This window comes from Nycticebus coucang, chromosome 20 (assembly GCF_027406575.1).
Source record: "Nycticebus coucang isolate mNycCou1 chromosome 20, mNycCou1.pri, whole genome shotgun sequence".
Lineage (NCBI taxonomy): Eukaryota > Metazoa > Chordata > Mammalia > Primates > Lorisidae > Nycticebus > Nycticebus coucang.
The window spans coordinates 58916391-58938607 of NC_069799.1; the positions used below are offsets into that span (position 1 = coordinate 58916391).

The window sequence follows — 22217 nt, forward strand, 5'->3', positions numbered from 1 at the left end:
GACAAAGTGAGACTCTTGTCTCCAAAAAAAAAAAATTCCATAGTTCTCAGTTTCAATTTTCATAGCAGAAAATGTCTTGACTCTCTCCTTCCTAAAGTGATCGTGAAAGTACGAATGGAGAGGATACTTTCAGATCAGTTTCTGGGTGAATTGGGGGCTTTTCTGAACTATTAGACTTGTATATTTATGGAGTATCTTCATTTCTTAAATTTTAGTTTATTTGTTTACATTTTGAGACAGAGTCTTGCTAGGGTGCTGTGGTACCATCATAGCTCACAACTACTTCAAACTTCTGGGCTCAAGAGATCCTCCTGCTTCAGCCTCCTGAGTAGCTGGACTACAGATGCCACCACCATGCCTGGCTGTTTTTTCTACTTTTTTTTTTAATAGACGGGGTCTCACTAGGTTTCCTAGGCTGGTCACAAATGCCTAGGCTCAAGTAATCCTCCCATCTTGGCTTTTCAAGTGCTAGGATTACAGGTGTGAGCCACCACATTCCTATTTCTCATATGTTTAATATATTGTATTAAAGGGAAATTTTAATTTCTGAGTGAAGGATCAGGCAATAGAAATGAGACAAAGGAAGGAATTCTGAATTAACGATATAAAAAAAAGACCCTTAAGTTTGTATACTTCATTTCCCGGTCTTTTGTCCCTACCTCCTTAACTTTGAGAATGTCACTAATTCCATTTAACTTCGAAATATACATGATACCTTGTTAAATCAGTATGGAGTTTCACTTTTGCAAAACAAAAATGTTCTGGAGATTGGTTACCCAATAATGTGAAGATACTCAACACTACTGAATTATACACTTCAAAAAGTGGTTAAGATGGTAAATTTTAGGTTATATGTGTTTAACTGCAAGTTTTAAAAATGGACCTAGATACACTGCAACCTTCTTGGAAAGTATTGTGGTATAGCCAAAACCTTCCAAATGGGGGCATTCTTAATTCTCTCCTCATAAAATTTCACATGGTAGACTCTTTGGGGGTAAGAAATAAAGTGCTTAAATTAACACCACCTGTAAAATGTGTTCTCCTAAGCACAAATAGGCTTAAAGCAGTGTTTTTCAACCTTTTTTATCTCATGGCACACTTGAACCTATAGTTAAACTTCATGGCACGCTTAAATTATGTTGATCAAAAAAAAGTAAAAAAAAAAACATACTGTGCTTTGAACTTCTTTCAAAAATAATTGAATTAATGATCTTTAAAAATTTTTGAGGCACACTGGTCGAAAAATCACTGGCTTAAAAAGTAACCTTGCTTAACAACCTAACGACCTCCAAAGAGAATGAATGGTTCCTTGGAGATTCTGAGCCCCCACTATGTGAGTTCAGATGGTCTTTCTTCTAGAAGTGACACCTGACAGAGGCCACAGGTGAGCCCCCTGCGTTAACCGTGCTCTCTGGGGAAAGTCAGGAAATCCAATGTGAAATCCGGATACAAACACCACCACTCCTACTGCTGAACCCACTGCCAGGAGGGGAGAGGGGCCAGGCAGAGAGAGGTCATCCAGCAGAGAGAGGTCATCCAGGGAGAGAGAGGTTATCTAGGGGAGAAAGGTCATCTAGGCAGAGAGAGGTCATCCAGCAGAGAGAGGTCATCCAGGGAGAGAGAGGTTATCTAGGGGAGAGAGGTCATCTAGGCAGAGAGAGGTCATCCAGCAGAGAGAGGTCATCCGGGGGGAGAGAGGTCAGCATGGGGGTGGGGGTTGAGGTTGTCCCTTCCTCCCCTCTTTTCACACACGTTCAGTCTCCCCCAGAAAGCATGGGCGGGTCCTGACAGGTCTGGCTAGGGCTAGTACCCTCTGGCTTTCTGGGATGTTCCATTCCTGACTGAGAGCTCAGAGTTTGGCTATTGGGATCCCGCCCACCCAGACTGCAGCAGCTTGAAGAGCCCTGAAGAACGTGGAGGTCCAGTTGCTCTGTGAGGTGGGGTGTTTCCAGCGTTTCCCCCTGAGAGGATGTGATGTCATGCTGTGCTTCAGACAGGCCTCGCAGGCCCTGTGGCCGGATCTGAATTCTGACAGTGGCCTTGCCAGCTCTGTGACCTTAGATGATCTGTTTAGCCTCAGAGCCTGTGTCTTCCCAGGTAAAAATAGGTGTAATGATGTTCCTGGAATTCCTAATTCCTCATGATTATAATGGTGACCCCTCTCTCCCCTGTCTCCAAATCTGTAGAAATGCCCAACTCTGTGACAGGGCCAAAAGTCTGCCCTCTTCCCTTCTGGGGCCAGCCCCTGGGAGACCCCCCACACCTCCAGCTGTGTCACTTTATTGACTCTGTGATAGCCTGCATGCGTGACCTTGTTCTGGGGTTTTCACTTCTTTGAACTTCTGTCCTCCCCAAGAGCAGCAGCAGAATCGGGGAGTGGTGGCTTCATGGTTATGTGCGTGGTACTTAGGGTCAGACCACCTGGGTTTAAAGCCCAGACCCATTGAGCCACAGCTGCGTGACTTTCAATGTGGAAGTGACAGTAACAGCCACGCTTGTCCCATAGGGCTGTGGGGAAGATGAAGGGCAATGGTGTGTATATCGCTGGATGCTGGTAAAAGCCTTGCGCGGTGCCCGGCACTGAGGGCTTTCTGTTACAGGCTTTTCACCCTCACGATTCTCAGATAAGATAGCTGCTATTATTTGATGGACAGACTTACTTAACTTGCCTAATGGCCACACCGTCAGTAAGTGGCTCTCGAGTCGGGGTTTGTAACCACCTGGCACAGGGCAGGCGCTCCATAAATGTTGGTAGTTGTGCGGCCACCACGTGAGCTTCTTGAGGTCGAGGATTGTGGCTTCCTATGGCAGGTCCCAGCACCCAGCCTCCTACCCGGCACATAGTGGGTGCTCAATAAATGCTGTTCTGATTGCAAGGAGATTGTATAAAGGCAGTCTGAACACAGAAAGGTGTCAGAATTCTAATGACGTTGCAAATAAACATTTCCCTGCAATGCAGTGATTCCCCCTTTCCAGCACATTCTCAGCCCTACCTGCATGTTAGAAGCAACATAGAGCCCACCCAAGACCAACACAGTCAGCATCTCCAGGGTGGGCCCAAGCACCTCTGGCATTTTAAACTTCCCAGCTGATTGTAGCATCCTGCCAAGGCTGAAAGCTGCTTACTTAGAACAACCTCCGGCTGACATTTCTTCACAGACCCCCCTTTTGATACCACTGACTCTGAACAAAGCACGGGGTTCTGTGCGGGGGACAGGCCTTGACCTCGTTATTGCTGTCGATTCACTAGGAGGATACTTCAGTCAAAAGGCGGCTGGGCTGGGTCTTGATAAAGAGGCTGAGAGGGAAAATCAGTGTCGGGTTCAGCCCCAGTGAGCTGGAGGCATGTCGGTTCTCCTGGTCTAGTTCAGTGTCAGAGCCGACCTCTGCACATTAGAACGTAAGCCCAGGGCAGGCTTTTATTTTTGCTCTTGTTCTATTTGATTTTTTCCCTCCGCCCTCCCAGAAGTGAAATCCTGACGATGATGTGTCAAGAGGACATTTTGTTTTGTTTTCTTTGTTCTGGCTAAAAAAGTCCAGCATTCTTGGGCTGGATAAGCTGTGATGGAGGTGGGGTCCGCAGGCCTGAGACCACTGCAGCCCAGCTCAGCCCCGCCCCAGTGAACGCCAGGGCATCCCCACATGGTGACAACGGAGGGAATCTCCTCTCCAAGGCAGGAAGTGCACGATGAGGGCGCTGCTCCAAGGTTGGCTTGTGGAAGGAATTAATAAGGATTAAGTACTAGTCATGCATCAAGAACTAAGTTACACTTTACCCGGACTGGCTCATTTAATCTCCCAGTATCCCAGAAAGTCAGTGCGGTACTATGCTCGTAGAAGGGAAAAGAAGCTGACGCTCAGAGGGAGCCCGTGGGTCCTGATCCCAGAGCGGTTAAGGAAGCCGTGATGCCATCCACATCTCTGACTCCAAAGCCTTCCTGTTACCCACCAGTGATCTGTGTCCTTAAGGCTGCAATTTACTGCCCAGGGGCCCAGATGGCAACTAGTGAGGTTGATGTTGTCCAAAGGACCTCAGAAAAGTTGTGTGGGGTCTAAAGCCAGCAGGGGCTGTGGAAGTGAGCAGCCCTCCCTTCTCTCTGTGCCTGTCGGTCCAACTAAGAAGTGTTCAGTCCAGGGTAATTTTTATAAAGCAAGAGTTATGATACTGAGCTCACATGTGCATATGTGCAAACATGGACACGGTGTGACCTTGAACGTGAACATACACAGTCAGATTTCCCTTTTCTTCCCTCATCCTGCTTTGCTTTCCGGGGTGAATAGAGTCAGACCTCTCAGTAGGCATTAGGTGGCGATGTCAGGAGCATGTTCTGGTTCTGCACAGGGTAAGGTTAAACGAAGCCATTGAAAGTGGATCCCACCCTCTCTCTTATTGCCATGAAACGCTGTGGCCAGTAGCATCAGAACAAGAAAACCTTGACCTCTGATCTTGGCAGGGGACTCATTCGGAGTCTACATCAGCCTTTGGAGAAGCTCTGGGAGGGGAGGGGTGAATATTTTTCTCCTTCTTGTCCTAATGCTGTTACCATCCGGAATCCTTGACTTCTCTGAAAGCAGTCTGGCACAGAAGCCTTGAAATGCCACAGCACAGACAGCAAAATCTCTCTTGTGCGCTGTGACCTGGTCAATTGACCCTTCCTCCTGCGAATGAAGAGAAAAGAGAGAGCGAGGAATGACAGCTGCCTGCCCCCTGGACACCCCGCCTGGCAGCCCATGACACTCGCTGCGGTGGGGTCGTGGCCTACGATGATTTCTCTCTCTGCAGATTGACACGCTGTTATGGATGTAACGCATGTGAACTCTACTCCAGAAAGGAACATTCGAGGCCTCAAGAAAGAGGGGAGCTGAGCACAGGCGGGGAGGCAGGCAACCAGATCCCCAGATGAGGTCACACTAGGCTCCAGTGATGCGGGACCAGAGATCAGAAGTGGGCAGGCGTCTCCCGCTCCACCCACAAGTCATCTCCCCCAGAGGCTGTAAGTTAGTGTTTCTGTCGGCCCTGCCAGGCTCCTGATTTATTTTGGTGAAACCCTTTTGCCAAGAAGAGACAGGCAGGGGACGGAAGCAAAGACTAGGAAGCGTGCTTCTGTCTTGGCCCCCTTCATGCCTGCTGATGGGTCTCACTCTCCAGCTCCACCTGGGAAGGGCAGTTGAGACTCACAAGGTCGCACATGGAGGAGAAGTGGAGAAGCCAGCCCCTCATGGAGAAGAGCCCTGATTGACACGTGGAGATCTCCAGTGGTTAAAGATGCTTCTGATGCCCCCTGGGAAAGAAGTCCTCGCTGGCTCTGAGAGGCACCCGGATTTGGAGGGGATTAGAACAATAGGAGGCCTATGAGTTCACTGAAAGCTTCTGTGGGGATTGAGAAGGCCTTGGACTTGGGAACAGAACTCAGGAGAACAGTTTTTATCAACGTGAAGGCTTCTCTTGCTAAAATCCTGTTGTACTCACCATGCCTTCATTCACGGGGCCAACCAGGGTGACATTTAGGCCACTTCTGTAGGAATAAAGGTGCATGGGGTCCTGCTCTCAGGAAGTCATCCTTGAGAAGACATAGGCTTATGATCAAGGCCATTGCCCACTTCCTTGCAGACTGCACCAGTGCCTCCAACCCCCCCCCACCCCAGGTCCAAGGGAGCTCTGTCCATCTGCTTTCACCTTCTCGAATGTGATTTCTTGAACATTCCTACCTCTCAGCTTATCAGTCTGCAGGAGGCTGTTTTGCTTTACTTGAATTGAAACTGACTTCATATTTATTATGTGGTTTGGCTTCAGAATCAAGACAGAGCCGCCGGTGCCAAGCCACCTAATGGCCGACATTAACATGTGCTAAAAACCTAATAAAATAGTGCCTCCAAAATTTCTGGCCAAATGCACTTATGTAAATATCTAACATCAGGTCTCACCCAGAATATCCCGTCAGGTTTCAGGAGATTGTTTTTAAGTCTGCTGCACGTTATGGTAAGGCACAGAGGGGGCCGGTGTGCTGGGCTTTCCTGGGGGCCAGACTGTGAGCCACACTGCAGTTTTTCCCAGCACCCGTGTGGGAGATGCGTCATCTGTAATGTCCTTATGCATGCTTCTTGAGTACACATCTGGGGAAAGTCTTACCTCTGTGTACGGGCTTAGCCTGTTTCTTTTGTCTGCTAACAAAGCCTGTGTAACCCACCCAGTGAGATTTCCCTTTGTGGTTTTCAACCGGGGTGCCAGGGCACACTGGTGTGCCGTGTGAGGGATCTCTGGTATGCCGTGGAAATTGTTAAAGATCTTTGCTTATTTTTGAAAGAATTTCAAAACACATCAAATTCTTTTTTTTTTTACTTTTTTTTTTTAATCAACAAAATTTACGTGTGCTGTAGAAGTTTAACTATAGGTTCAAGTGTGCCAGGAAACAAAACAAGGTTGAAAAACACTGCTCTACGGGGTCACATTCTGGGTCCAGCAATAGGAATCTGTTTATCTCATAAATGCTGGACCCTCCTCACTGGACTCTGTCTTATTTATGATCTCAGGCCCCCTGTTTTATATGATTTAGAATTTTGGAAGCCTCTTCTCGACCTTTGGAAGTAGGTGGAATTTAAAGGTAAATGTAAAATAATATCTGAAATAATGTGATAAATATAATAAAGTCATATTTTTGGTTTAAGAACGAGGGCATTACAAACACCCAAGGTTTGTTTGGGCCCAAGCTTGCCTCATCTGTTTTCATCCATTTAATGAGCAGAGCAGAAGAGAGGGGGCTGGGTTGCTTGTCTGACTTTCAAGAAACTGCTCTCTAGGAATAAATATTTTTCAGCCAAAAGTTGATCTTTCCTCCTTAGCCTCCTGTGAGACCAGTCTCTGTAGGCTTTTTCATGACTCTCCTAGCCCAGAGAGAGCGTCTTTTTAATTGTATTGGTAAGGACGTCACCAGCTGAGCAAAATGTGTCTCTCCACTACACCTGCAGGCCATCTGCAAGGGCTATGGGGAGGAGACGCCTGGGGAGAGGTTCCAGAGGGAAGGCACTTGGGGAACTTCCGAATTAAAAAGCTAACAAACACTGAAAAGCCAGGACACCTCTCCAGAGCTGGAGGGAGACTTCTTTTTCTTCCAGCCAGTAAATACTGTGTGATTTTAACTCCTAAAGAAGCAATAGGTGGGGACAGATGCCGAGAAAGAGAGAGTCCTCTAGTGAACGGAAAGAATGTAACTGAGCAGTCCCTGGCAGTGAGAAGATGTGCTATTTAGGGTCCAGCTACCCAAATAAGTTTAATTCCAAGGGACGTGGTCTGCGTTCTGTTCTCTTTGCTGTGTAGTGATGATTTATTCATGGTTCCCAAGATAAAGGATGTCAGTTCACTCCGGAGAGGATTTAGATTCAGATCAGAGAAGGTCCTTGTCGGAGTGATGCGGGGATAAGTAAGTTTTATAGGGATTCAGTTCCTGATTAAAGAAAGGAGGAACTCCCTTACTGAGCAGGTATCACTCACCAGGTACTTTTTAAATGACAAGTTACAGAATCCTCACAAAGGCCTCGTCAGGTAGAGGTTATGGTCACAGCCTTCATAGTGAAGGTGTAATTGAAGGTGATCAGTTTACACTCGAATAGAATTGGGTTTCAAAGCCCTGTGGTCCAGCTGCAGATCCAACTGCCCGTGTTTCATGAAGGGGGCGCTTACGTTTAAGAGGAAAGCACAGTCCTGTCAGCCCCTGGTGTCTGGAACCAGGAAGATACCAACGTCCTCCGATGCCTGAGTCTCTGACATACGGAGCTGCCCCTTATCTGGTTTCCTTTCCACCTTCCAATTACTTTCAGTCAACCAAGGTTCAAACATACCCAGTGGAAAACTCCAGAAATCATTCATGAATTTTGAATTGTTTACCATGCTGAGTAGCTTCTTAAAATCTCTCACCATCCGGCTCCATCCCACCTGACATGTGAATCCCCCATCTTTGTCCAGAGAGTCCATGCTACCTGCCCCTTAGGAACCTCCTTGGTGACCAGATCAACTGCTGTGGGATCCCAGCGCTTGCGTTCTCGTCACCCATATTTGATTTCATAATGGCCCCCAAACTCAAGAACAGTGATGTTGGCGTATTTTATTATTAGGGTTGTTAATCTCTTACTGCACCTCGTTTATAAGTTAAGCTTCACCATAGGCATGTATGTATAGAAAATAACATAGTCTGTGTAGGGTTCAGTGCTCTCCCCAGCTTCAGGCGTCCCCTGTGGCCTTGGAATGTATCCCCCAAGGACAATTGGGCAGTGCTGCAAAATGGTATAGCATTTGCCTACAACCTAAGCACATCCTCCCGTATGCTTTAAATCAGCTCTAGATGACTTGTAATAACTAATACAAATGCTGCATACACAGTTTTGTGCTGTATTTTTTATTCGTATTATTTTTATGGAATTATTATTTTTCAAGTATTTTTGATCCCCCATTAGTTGCATGTGCAGATGTGGAAGCCGGAGTACAGAGAGCTGACTGGGCGATGTTACTGTTTTTTAACCCTCTCTGAACTCTAGACTCTCGATGCCATCGTCCCAAAAGGCAAGCTTTCTCTTGACAACCTGGTGCAAGTGTGTCCACATCCTTTGAAGGCCAGCCACTCCCTTGGAGGAGGACGGCAGGTGTCACAAGAGCCACCCCCCCTGCTGATTACTCTGGACAGGAACAAGCAGCCTACCTCTTCCTGAACATGGCCCCAGCTTTCCTCTTCCTCTCCGCCAATTGCTGAGCAGCCCCTTTACTGATGAGCTCCTAAAAGCACCCAGCCGCTGCAGTGTGGGTAGTTCTGATGACTCAGCCTTTCCGAAGGCTTCGTGGCCTCGGTATGGTGCCACACAGAGCCTGTTTCATAACTCTGATTTCAGTGTCTGCTCTGTGTACCATTTGGACGACAGCCCTTCTCTGCTGTTCTCTGAGCATCAAGCAAGTGGAATCACTCAGCACTCAGTGTCATGACTTCAAGTTCAAGTTGGTCTCGGTGCCATTTGACTTCCTGAAAGATACCAACGTGCCAGTGTGTTGTTTAGGGGAACTTATCTCACTTCCTGGGTGCATGGTTAGTTTATATCCGAAATAGGAATTTATAGTAGTTGAGCCTTCGTGGAAGATGAAGCTTGGGATCTCAAGGTGAAGTTTATCATCCCTGTATTTGCTATAAATACTTCAAATTTGCACTGCAGACTTGACAGCCCGGTCTGGCAGGGGCAAATTGAGAACTGCCTGTCTTTTTGTGTTTTCCCCTTTCACCAAAACTGTTACTCTTTCATTAATGCAAAGAGGCTGCCAAGGGGGTGGGGATGCAGCTGCCATGGATGAACAGTCCTGGTGACATTGCCCCAAGCAGGCTGGAGTCTGGGGGTTCCTCTGTTAATCAGGAGGTGCTCCCTAATGAACACCTGCCCGCCTCCCTGAGTCCCCAGGGGATCCCGAATAAAGCGGGTCCCCAGCCGGCTGGCAGGCGTGCTCTGTGTTCCTGGAGGAGCAATGATTATGCACGCCTGTCAGAGCCTTTCCAGCCTGCATCAATCACGCGCGGAGGAGAAAGCCTCCCTCCCAGACTCCTCCCAGCCCCAAGTTTTCAGGGAACACTAAGATCAGGCCACAGCTGAGGAAAAGGCAGAAGAAACTACGCGGAAATAAGAGGAAGAGACCAGGGGAATAAAAGCCTACTGGGGAAGGCGGGAGACAAAAAGAAAACTATAAAGGTTGCTCCCAGGGAGTCCCTATCCCTGGGTTAAAGGGCAGAGTCCCTGGGAAGGAGAGAGGGACCGGAGAGCCATTCAAGGAGCTGACTGCGGCTGTAGCTGGTTATCGGAGGAGTTGGGGGAGAGGGAAGAGGCATTAATGAGGGGCTGGCATGGGGACATCCTTTCTCGGACACACTCACGTGTACATTTCAAGCCCCTTCTTGGCGGTTGGAGGTGTGTGGTCTGGCTATGACCCAGTGCCTCTCTCGCAGCTGTGAGCACATGATACCTGGTCCCATCTGGCCCTGTGTGGCCCCATGGTCCCTGCCCAGCAGCCCTCTGTTCGAACCAGCCCCAAGAGAGTACCTCAGCTTTTTTCTGAGTTTCATTCTCTCCCATGTTATAACAACAAACAAATACTCCGCCCTTTATCATATCCCACTCTACCGGTAAGAAACCTTTATTAGGCACCCATTGTGTGTCAGCAACATGTGAGGGAGACCCAAATACCAGTAAAAAGGGACCTCTGCCCTCTGGGAACTTGCTCTCTGCAGAATTCTGTTGCATTTAGAGAAAGGGATTTGAACATTGTGACTTTAGAGGAGCTGTTACTTGCTGAGACCTCAGTGTTTCTGAGCAAGGCTTTGTTCAGCAGATCGATAGTACCTCGCGGTGACGGTAGCTGATAACAAGGTCTCCCGTCCTTGTCTGGTGCTGAGAGAGTACATGTAAATGTTCTCACCAGGAAAACATTGATCAGTATGATGGTTATGTTCGTGAGCTTGGTTAGTCAGCTATGTATGCATAGAATCAAAACGTCCGTCATGTTGTATAGCATAAATAAATACAATTTCTTTCTCCTTTTTTATTTGAGACAAAGTCTCACTATGTCACCCTCGGTAGAGTGCCGTGGCGTCACAGCTCACAGCAACCTCAAACTCTTGGGTTTAAGCGATTCTCTTGCCTCAGCCTCCCGAATAGCTGGGACTACAGGCGCCCACCACAACGCCTGGCTGTTTTGTTGGTTGTAGTCGTCATTGTTTTCAGCTGGCCCAGGCTGGGTTCAAACCCGCCAGCTTTGGTGTATATGGCCAGCGCCCTACCCCACACCCTACATGAGCTACGGGTGCCGATACATATAATTTCTTAAGGCAATTAAAAAAAAATTAGAGACAGGAGGATTGTTTGAGTTTAGGAGTTCAAGACCAGCCTGGGAAATAGTGAGACCTGTCTTTACAAAAAAATTTTAAGAAATTTAGCCAGTCTCAGTGACACACACTCGTAGTTCCAGCTACTTGGGAGGCTGAGGCAGGAGGATCACTTGCACCCAGCAGTTTGAGGTTGCTGCGAGCTGTAATCGAGCCATTGCACTCCAGCCTGGGTGAAGCAGTAAGACCCTGTCTAAAAACAAAGAAAAAGTGAGACTAAAGTTAAATGAAAAATTCAAGGCTTTGGAGTCAGCCCTAGACTGAAGCCCTTTGTGGGCTCTGAGTTGTTTGGGGGTTGTGACCTTGGGCTTACCATTCAGCATTTCTGAGCCCCAGTGTCCTCCGTGCACTGACCCTTGCCAGGTTGCTCTGAAGATTAAATGAGATGATACGAGCAAAGCTTGCAGCCCAGGCGCTATGTGCTGGGGGAGAAGAGGCCCCAGGAAGTCTAAATCTGAGCATCCTGAGTGTCAATGGCTGCGCTTCTCCTGCCAGGCCCCACCCCCCTTTCTTTGGTGTATTTTATTTTTTTTCCTTCCTGCTTCAGAAGCTTGTGACCTGCTGCTCCACCCATACACACACGAAGTTTTAGGAGGGGCAAAGGACCTGCCATCAGGGTCCTGCCCTACACCCCCTGTAATGAAGTGGGCTGGGCAGATGGTCTCTCTGGCTCTTACACAACCCAGCGTTCCCAGGTGACCTGTGCTACCCTACTGCAGTGGCGCAGATCTGCCTCTTAGCAGCTGTGAAAGTTTGGCATTCCCTTCTCTCTCTCTGAGCCTCTGTCCTCTGTCAATCCGGTTTCTGGCTTCCGGGGCGGAGCCAGTGAAGGCTGGGATAGACAGCCCTGTTTGTGCTAGCCCCTGGGTCTCTGCTAAGCTGAAGGCACAGTGGATTTCTTGTCCACTGACAGTCCAGGTTCAGGCTGGAGAGTGACCTCTGGGATGGGGACATGCCCCATCCTGGGGAGCCCAGCCTGCTGCCTGGCAGAAGGTCTCTCATCTTTGCTCCAGGGCCTCCCCCACTTATCCTGGGTGCTTGGCAGTCAGGGGAGTGCAGGTCCCATTGTTCCTCACTGCAGTCTGCATAGAGGAAGTAGCCTCTGTCTGTCCCCTGCCACAGAATCCAGGCAGGAAGGAACTCAGACTCGCCGCTAATCAACATAGCACCCCAGGGCAGCAGGGAGGGGAGCAGCCGGACCTGCTGCCCTGCCCTGGACAGAGCTGCCTCCTGACCTCATGCCTCATTCCTCTCCAGGAATAAGAATGGGCTTTGCAGAGCCCCAGGGGAGGGGGAGGGGGAGGAGGGAACCACAGTAATAAGCTTTCAAAGAAGGTCTCAGTAATAAGCTTTCAAACCCACTCTCCTCCCCCCACCCAGGTTTTCAGAAAAATTAACCCCCTCCCCCTTCTGTTGAAAAAGAAGGGTCAGACGAGTCATGTCTTCTGCCCCGGTCTGCCACCTCACAGCTGTGGCCACTCCTAACGGGCAGGAGTCACCCATCCATGGAGCCCCAGGGCAGAGTGGGTAGGCGGGCAGAGCCAGGCCCTGAATGGCCCTGGGCTGTCACTTATGCCATGGGGTCACAAATGACCCATCCCCTGGCAGTCAGACAATCACTGTATACCCCGCAGTGACAAGTGAACTGTCAAAAACACCCTTGCTGAGGAGAGGGAGCTGGGGTGGGGGCTCTTCAGATGCGGTCAGGACTCCCCCCAAAGCTCAGGTGGGAGTCTTTTAGTGGTTACTGTTGGAGGTTTTATTTATTTATTTTTTTTAAATGCAGTTAACTTAGAAATGTCAAGTCCTTGGACTTAGAATCTGCAAAATGTCCCCAAGGGATGAGAGTCCTGTGGGGAGAACCCGCTGGCGGAGGCAGGCACACTTTGCCCTCGACTGCTGTGGGGTTGGCTGTGGGACAAGGACATCTGCCTGCCTCGTCCAGAGCGTCACTGGTGCTCTGAAGAGAGGACATAAAGGCCAGTATAGGGTCTGGAACGAAGGTCACTTTATGCCTCAAACAACCAGCAAATACCAAGTTTCCCACAATAAGGAACTGTAGATCACACACTGTGAAGGGGACACTACATCTTTACGGTTCCCATCTGAGGGTGTGTATGACCTGTGGCCACCATCACAAATAACCACAATCCTTGCAGCTGAAAATCACAGAACCTGTGTCCTCACAGTTCTGGCTGGAGGGGAGAAGGGGTTCCTCGGCACTTCTGCCTTCCAGCAGCTGCTGACACCCCTGTGTCCTCCCCCCTCCGGTCTCTGCCTCTGTCATCTTACCTGTGTGTCTCTGCCTCAAAGATCCCTCTGCCCCTTTCTTATAAGATCACGTAGGCGCCTCCCTGCCCCACGTATTTCAGATAAGTTCCTCCTCTCAAGAACCTTTATACCTATGTTGTCATGTATGTATAAGGTAACGTCACAGGCTCTGGAGATTGGGGTGTGGGCATAGACAGCTTTGGGGGGACCACTGAAAAAGGCTGATGGATTTTAGGAAAGGAAGAAGCTGAATTTCATAATAACATGAAGAATATCCTAGGACAGGAACCCATTTCGTCGCATCTAGCGTGTGGTCACGCAGAGAGAGAACTGAGGCCCAGAGCCGTGGTGTAATTTGTCTGGGACCACCTCTCTGGATGTACACATCTTTAGTTTAAAGTGGGGGTATTAAATGTAAGCCGTGGTGAATATATGCTGTGGGGAACTGGATAGGTGCCAGGTGCTAGCACATCCTCTGATTCCCTTGCCCCAGACTTTGCCTGAAAGGCTGGCAGAGGTCATTGGGAAGGACATTTGTCACACACATGTGCCTAGAACACCTTACAGCCCTGTCTGTGCACGTGGTCATCGCGATCGGTCATGTCCCACCTGGGAGAAAGCAGGCCTGGAAGTATACGGCTTAATCCAGAACCCCATAATATGCTGGGTACGTGCAGGGTTCCCCGACAGTCCCAAGTCCCCAGGAACTCAGATCTGAGTGGTGGGGTCAGAGCAGCATTGACTGAGCGTTCCTCTCCTTCCCCCCCTAGAGGACATGGCCAAAGCCCAGGTTTCCCTACTAAGTTGGCACTGAAAGACCATCCTCTTAGCTCAATGATCAGCGAACTTTGAGGGGGAAGTTTATCAGATTTCATTTGTCAGGTGTAAGGAGGAATAAAAGCTTAGAAGGACAATGGAAGAAGAATCTGAGATAGAAAAAGGAAAAAGAGGGCTCGGCGCCCATGCTCAGTGGGTAGGGCACCGGCCACATACACTGGGGCTACTTAATGGCACACCATTTCTGTTTTGGATGATAAAAAATTTTGGAAATAGTTGTGGTGGTTACATAACATTGTGAATCCACTCAATGCCACTGAATTGCACATATAAAAATGGTTACAATGGTTAAGTTTTATCTTACGTATATTTTGATACAATAAAAAAAGGAAGAAGGGGGGAAAAGACCCCTGAGGTCTGGCTGGCCTCAAGCCCGATGCGTAATCCCTCTGCCATCCCTCTTCTGCTGATGCTACCCTTGGGTGAGAGGGATTTGAACCCAGCCCAGGCCTGCTAAACAATAATGACAACTAAAACAACAAAAATAGCTGGGCGTTGTGGCAGGCACCTGTAGTCCCAGCTACTTGGGAAGCTGAGGCAAGAGAATCGCTTAAGCCCAAGCATTTGAGGTTGCTGTGACCTGTGACACCACGGCACCAAGGGCAACATAGTGAGACTCTGTCTCAGAATAAAAAATAAAAATTTTAAAAGGAAAAAGAGGACAAAAATTAGTGAGAATGAGTGGACAAAGTTAATCACAGCTGAGACAAAGCCAGCTTTAAATGCAGGGACCTAGCAGGGTTGATGACCCAGGAGAGGCTATTTTTGAAAAACCCACGATGGGAAGGGCTTACTTTGCCTAAGTGGCCTCTGGACCCCTGCCCAGGTTGTCCTGCAGAACTCGATGGGGTACAGGCGGCCTTTCTGGCTTTGCTCCCAGCCCAATCCCTGCAAAGTGCAGCAATGTTTACAGCAGGAGTAATTGGCAAATTATAATCAGCAGGGTTCTGTAAACATCCCTGCAAAGTACATGAGAGTAGACGGCTTTCTGCTCACCCAGCAACTTTCTCTAAAGAAGTTTAGGAAACTTTTGGAACAATGTAGTACATTAATCACTATCATGTCAAGAGGGGATATTGCCTTAGTTTGCAACATCAGGAAATCAAAGGGCTGATGCCTTAGTTTTAAACCAACTGTGCAGAGATTTAAGGATTTAATGCCTGAATTAGGACAGGCTAGGTTATGCTGTAATGACAAACACCCCCCAAAATCTCAGTGACTTAAAACAATGAAGTTTATTTCTCACTCACACTGCACAACCGCTTATCAGGTGTGGGAGGAGCTGTTACTCTCGTTCATGGAGCAGCCACTTTCTGGGCTGTAGCCACTTTTTCTGATAGCAGAAAAAAAGTGTGTGGCTTTTTAGAGGAGTTAAGATTCAGGAGTTGTAACCTTGGCGCCTGATTTCTCCATTTGTAAATTGTGGGTGATAAATTCTAGCTTTTCTTCCTTGAAGTGATACATATGAGCTATAATAACTTGTATAAAGTAATGAAACTGACCTTTGTAATTTCTATTTTGATTTACTAAGCTATGTGTCCTTATGAAAAAGAGTTCATTTGAAAGGATGACGTTTATTCTAGTGATGGCGTTAACTGCTCAGAGCCTTTTTAGTTTTATGCAGTGTATGAGTCACCAAGAAAAGGCATTTTCTTATTGTAGAGATTTCAATATAGAAAGGGCTGTGCCCCAGGCTAATTAGAAGGACATAGCACTAGGAAGAGGCCAAATGTCAGTTTCCACAAGGCTACGAAGATGGTATTCATTCCTCTGGTCAATTCGTCAATGCGTTAAGCCCTTTCTTTATCTATGCAGGCTCAGAAACCTGATTTTTTCATCCTTGAGGGAAGACTCACATTTACCCAAGTTCAAGGTACTGATGTATAAATCCATAGTGCCAATGTACTGGTTTCAAGTGAGCAATATAGCCCTCACCCAGCCAGGGCCCTCAGGACACATGATCTTTGACTTCTCACCCAGGGGTCATCAGCAGAGGAGGGTTGGCAGAGGGATTATGCATGTCAGCTTTGAGGCCAGCCAGACCTCAGGGAGTTTTCCCCCGCTTCTTCCTTTTTTATTATGTCAAAGTATACATAAGATAAAACTTAACCATTTTTTATGTGTGCAATTCAGTGGCATTAAGTGTATTCACAATGTTATGTAACCATCACTACTATCTCCAAATTTTTTCATCATCCAAAACAGAAATGCTGTGCCATAAAGTAGTAACTCTCCATCCTTTCCTCCCGCCATGCCCTGGTAACCTCTATTCTGTTGTCACCACAAGTTTGCTTACTATAATTACCTCATCTAAGCAGAATTATAACAGTACCTGTCCTTTGGTGTCTGGCTTCTTTAACTTAGCATAATGTCTTCAGGGTCCATCCATGTTAAAATTATTCATTCTTTTTTCCAGCAAAAATAATATTCCATAGTGTGCATCTGAACTTTGTTTTGAATCCTGGCTTTGCTGTAACAGTGAGAACAGGCTGGCTGCTGTCTTTAGGTCTCCATCTTCTTTGGCAAAGGAACAACAATCTCTATTCTAGATAGTTGTGAGATCGGGACACGATGGTACCTCAGTGAGTTCCTGGGAAAGTGCAGAATTAGAAGGAGAGTTAAATATAATATGATCGGCTAAAGTAACCTCTGGTTTATCCCAAGGGGAGCGGCTAGAGTGCTCAGTGCCTATTGGCTAAGATCACATTTGTTTTCCTGGCTCCCCCTCTTCCCCAAAATGCCCTCCCACCCCTCTCCACACACCACCTTCCATTCATTCTCACCTGCTCTCTGAAGCAAAGAATAAATGTAATCACGTTGTAGCTACACTGTGCCAACCCTGGGAATCATGTTTCCCAGGCCAACAGAATAAGAAACACATTAAGGAAAAGTGAAAATAATGCATATAAATGCACATGTTCACACACACACACACACACACACACACACACACACACACATTCTCTCTCCCAGAATCTTTGTCTTTGCTCTGAGCTTGGGGATACCCAGTAAATGTCCTTGGAATGGAGCAGTTATCACAGAATAAAGGCAATGTGTTTTGTATGCATGAAATGGAAGCTAATTTAGAAATAGCTATTCTCTGTTAGGCCAGGTGTCCCATCACACAGCCTTCCCCCTCCCCACTTCACTGCCTGGTGTTCTTTGATCATTTCAATAGCAAAGGACCAGGGAGAGTAATGTGCTGACAATACTCACCAACATCTGTGGGGATTTTATGCCTAGAGCGCTGATACTCTTCTTTAGACTGGCAGAGTTTTAAAGGAAGAGTTTTATCTTACCATAAAACATAGTTAGGCAAAGACTCTTCTTCTTTGAAAAGGTAAATTTTTGCTTTACTCTTCAATACTCTTTGGCTTTTTAATTTTAGCAGTTTTAATAGGCGGTGCCTTTATTCTTTCTTTTTTTTAATCTGGATATACCCGATATTAGAATTGGAAAAAATATATGAAGGGAAATTACAAACATATTTCACTTATAAATGAGGATGCAATATCCTAAACTTTATTATTTCTATTTAAAGTTATGGGGTCATACAGAGTGGTGGAGGTTAGAGTCTCGGCAGCCAGATGTCCAAGGTCCGAATTCTAGTCCCAACACTTGCTTTCTCTGTAGGTGACCAGGTCCTCCCTGAACAGTGGACGGCCCGATAGGGTTGTGGTAAGGATTAAAGATAACAGCCTTTGTGAAGTGCTTATAACAACGCCACACAGAAACTACTATGGGTTTGTTGGGTATTACAACCTGTTTAAAAGAAGGCATCTTCTTGTCAATGCAGTGTGAAATGGGGAAGGAAACTACAGGTTGGACAGCTCTGCCAAAAGAGCCAGTGTCATCTGTTGACAGAAGATGATGGCTAGGAACCAAGATGGAAGGTCTTGGTCCCGCAATGGCCCTTCACTCCGCTGCTTTATAAAAATCACTTGCAGTGACATACTCGAGCTTTGAGATATTCCACTGAAAACATTTCAGACACCTGCTGTTACGTGTTTTAGGAAGGGCAGTTGCTTATCTCTTACCCTTCTCTGTTCTGTTCTTCCCTCCTCCAGCCCAAGCTTTTGGCCAAGGAGCTTCTGGACCTTGTGGCCTCTCACTTCAATCTGAAGGAGAAGGAATACTTTGGGATCGCGTTCACAGATGAGACGTAAGTACCGCCGCAGCCCTCTGAACCCCACGGAAAAGGGAGGGACCTGAAGTTGTATTAGCTGTTCCTGCTGCCAACAGGGGGATCAGCTGCAGGCCACTTGGGTCCCGTAGTCTGGGGTCAGTCCAAGTTCATCATCCAAGTTTCAAAGGCCTTGTGATCATGGCTAGAATAGCCAAGGGATATAATTAGGATGATGCTAGTATTATGAAATTATTAGGTGAACTAGTTCTTATACACATAATCAAGCAGGTTCATGTTCAGACCGAAATGTTTATTATTATTTTTTTTTTTTAGTAGATCTGTATGGGTTTGTTTTCTATTAAAGTTAAACGAAAACTTCTGGAGGTGAAGCATTTCTCTCCAGGGTTGGGATAACAATAACAGGAAGCGAATTTAATGATAAATTCAAAATGAAAAAAAGCTATGCACCGCCCCGACTAAGCCAAAGCAGAGAGAAAATGACCATCAAAAATTCAGGTCGCTGGTCTGTGCAGAACAGTACTTGCTTCTGCTGGTCTTTCCATGTGGCTCTGTAAAATGATGCTTTACAAGGAAGGAGAACCGTTACTCAAGTCTCAATGTTCTTCTTATTGTCCTGTTATCAGAAGGGTCCAGAGAAGGCCCATGCAGATCCTGAGAGAAAAAGGAGCTGTTGTGAGCAAATGTTTCATAATTCTCTTTCCTCTGTGCGTGCGCATGTGTGTACATGTACCACTCTAGATCTCTAGAATTATACACATGATCCCCTAAACTACTAGTAGATCAGTGTTAGGTTAGCAGCTAAGCAAGGATCCCTTGGCCCAGGAATTGGGGTGCCGTAGAGGCAGGATGGCTTCTGAAGCAAGACCAGGTGGCCTCCCTGTTGGTCAGCAGCAGAGGTGTCCAGACAGAGCTGCAGATGGACTGGGCCATCACATGACTTATCATTTAAATCAGGACACTGTGAATAAACAGGGATGTAAATCGGGGCTGTCTTGGACGAACTAGAACATATGGTCGCCCTATACATTAGTGATATTTGGGGCTATGGTGTGTCCAGGAAGAAGGTCACATCTTCCTCAAGGAAAAAGCCCTGTCCTGGTGCCCGTGGGAGACTGATCTGGAAGACAGAGATGGCTGCCCCTGGTCAGCGGGAATTGCCAGGAAGGGAGGAGAAAGCCCAGCTGGGGAAAGTTCAGGGCTTCAGCAGAGAGGAGGTAGCACTATGTATTTTTTTTTTTTTAAACAAACATTTAAGGCTGGGCAGGTTGGCTCATACCTGTAATCCCAGCACTCTGTGAGGCTGAGGCAGAGAGATCACTTGAGCTCAGGAGTTCAAGACCAGCCTAAGCAAGAGCAAGACCCTGTCTCTACTAAAAACAGAAAACCTGTCTGGGCATTGTGGTGGGCGCCTGTAATCCCAGCTACTCAGGAGGCTGAGGCAGGAGGACCACTTGAGCCTAGGAGTTTGCGATTGCTGTGAGCTATGATGCCACAGCACTCTACCCAGGGCAACAGAATGGATTCTGTCTCCAATCCCCCACCCCCACCCCAAAACGTTTAAATAAATGCACATCTAGAATAATTACTTCTATAAGTGCAGACACCTTCTGCTGTTTCTCCTGGAAACCCCTTAAATTGCTCTTCCTACTCCCTTCACTAATTAGAAGGAAACATAAGTTACAATCAGTCATACTCCTATTGTTCACGGTCCCTACGTGGCCCCACTAGACTTCCCTTCAGAACCAACGTGATGGAAAAAAGAGCACGTTCCGTGCCTCTGCTGAGTGTTCCAAATCCCTGCCCTCACAGCATGGCTGGGAGGGATCCATCCTAGGGAGAAAGTCACTCTGCTCCCGGGAGAGACGAGGGCGCGAAAGCCACGGGTCACGGGCGGGAGTGCACACAGCAGGTCCAGTTGTTGTCCCACCCAGCTTAAGCCTGCGTGCTCTGGGTCCGCACTCCCTGCTTCTCTGTGCTGGTGAAGAAAGAGTGTGTGTGTGCGCACGCACATGCACGTGGAGACCAGGCGTCTCGCCCTCTCTGGCCACAGAACTGGCAGGCAGCATGGATGCTCTGTCAGGGGTGGTGGGGAGGAGGATGTGAGCCATCATGGAAGCTTTCTGGGGGACGATGATGAATAGCATGTGAGTCGTCCTTCGGGCACAGCCCAGCGATAGTGTGGCCGCCTCCATCACCTCCCCCAGACTCTGGTGGTAGGAGTGGCAGGCAGCCAGGAGAAGTCAGGAGAAACAGCTGGAGCTGGCAAACGGTTTCCAAAAGAGAGCTGGCAAGTGTGCCTGGCCCACCAGGGAAAGGGTAAATGTCAGGGGCCAGCGCCTCCATGGGGACAGAAACACGGGTTGGCAAGGGACAGCTGTGACCCAGGGCAGTCCTGGCCAGACAAGGCCTGGGCAACAGACATTGCTGGTGCCACTTTGGGGACCTGAACTTGTCTCCTTTTCCTGGAAGCAAAGGGAAAAACAAAAACCGCCCCATGTAAATAGTGCCAGGGGACGTCACCTGCTCTGGGTTAGTGAATTGTGTGTCCTTAAACACTAGCTTTACAGTATGTCCCCAAGCCTTCTCTCTGTGCACCGCTAACACAAGGTCTTTGTAATAAGCATGTTTTCAAACTGTGCGTGTGGGGGTGGGGGTGTGTGATTTATATAGGTGCTATACTGTGTGTTTTATAATAAAATGTGACCGCGGTTTCATTCTTTATTCAGTTGATGGGGTACCACCTGCATTTGCCTGTTTCCAGTGCAAACCAAACAGGATGAACACTTGGGAAGTGCTTATAATCTGTAAAGGACTGTACACGTGCAAGCTGTTGTTACCAACAGCATTATCACTCCTAGGAGTAGAATTTTTGCTATTGTCAGGGACCATTCAGAATTAACTGCTATTGGCATCGTGTGGGATCTAGATGAAACTGGAGAAAAGAAAGATAAAACAGAAATAGACAGGAAACTGGCCATCCTGTAAGTGTCTCTCAATCCCTACATTGCATTCATTAATAAAGTGTCTGAGTCCACAGAAGACTTTATGCCCAAGAATGTTAAATATTGTCCGTAATCCAACAATTTTTATCGCATGATGCTAGCTCCACCTTCTCTTTTGTAATTTAACCTTTTAAACTGTTTAGTTAGAAATGATCTGACTTGCCCAGGCAGAGTGGCTCATCCCTGTAATCCTAACACTCTGGGAGGCCAAGGTGGGTGGTTTGCTTGAACTCATGAGTTCAAGACCAGCCTGAGCAAGAGAGAGACCTTGTCTCTACTAAAAGAAAGAAAGAAAGAGAGAGAAAAACTAGCCAAGTGTGGTGGTCAGCACCTATAGTCCCATCTACTTGGGAGGCTGAGGCAAGAGAATTGCTCAAGCCCAAGAATTTGAGGTTGCTGTGAGTGATGCCACTGCATTCTACCCAGAGCCACAGAGTGAGACTTTGTCTCAAAAAGAAAAGAAAAGAAATAATTTGACTTGAAAAAGAATTGTGAAAAGAGTAGAGAGTTCTTGTATACCTGGCTTCAACAAGTGTTACCATCTTGCAAACCATGTCCCCTTTATCAAAACTAAGACATTAACACTGCTACTGTATTTTGAACTAACCTACAGACTTTGCTCAGATGTCACCAGCCTTCCCACGAGTGTCATTTTGTATTCCACGATTCATTTGCATCTGGCCTTGTCTTAGTTTTACCAACTCTGTCCTAATAAAAGGAGATATAGGTGGTCTGAATTGATCAGATATAAATTACCTGAATTGTGATGAAATAGGCAAACCATGACGTTTTGGCAGCCTTTAAAACCTTCTGAAACAAAGAAAGAGAGCCTGGTATAAATTTGATCTTAAAACAGTTATTATAAATATTTGTTTTGCCACTGTTGTGGAACTCAACTGTAACACAACTCAACAGTTGTGGCTGCCTGATGGAATTACCTGGGACACTTTATAAAATACCCATGCATGGGACCTGCCCCAGAAAGTCTGATTTAATCGAACTGTGTGTGACAGGGGCATTGCGAGGTCTCACAGAGCCCCCAGTTGATTCTAA

At 47.3% G+C, this 22217-nt stretch overlaps 1 protein-coding gene across 9 annotated transcripts in view; it reads left to right on the top strand.

The window, feature by feature from the left end:
• The window catches only part of FRMD4A (FERM domain containing 4A), a 607160-nt gene that overhangs the window by 446549 nt on the left and 138394 nt on the right, over nucleotides 1–22217 (top strand). For all 9 annotated transcript variants that reach the window (XM_053572753.1, XM_053572754.1, XM_053572751.1 and 6 more), the window contains one exon: nucleotides 18083–18177. In XM_053572753.1, the coding sequence (XP_053428728.1) occupies nucleotides 18083–18177 (95 nt within the window). The remainder of the gene's footprint in view (nucleotides 1–18082; nucleotides 18178–22217) is intronic.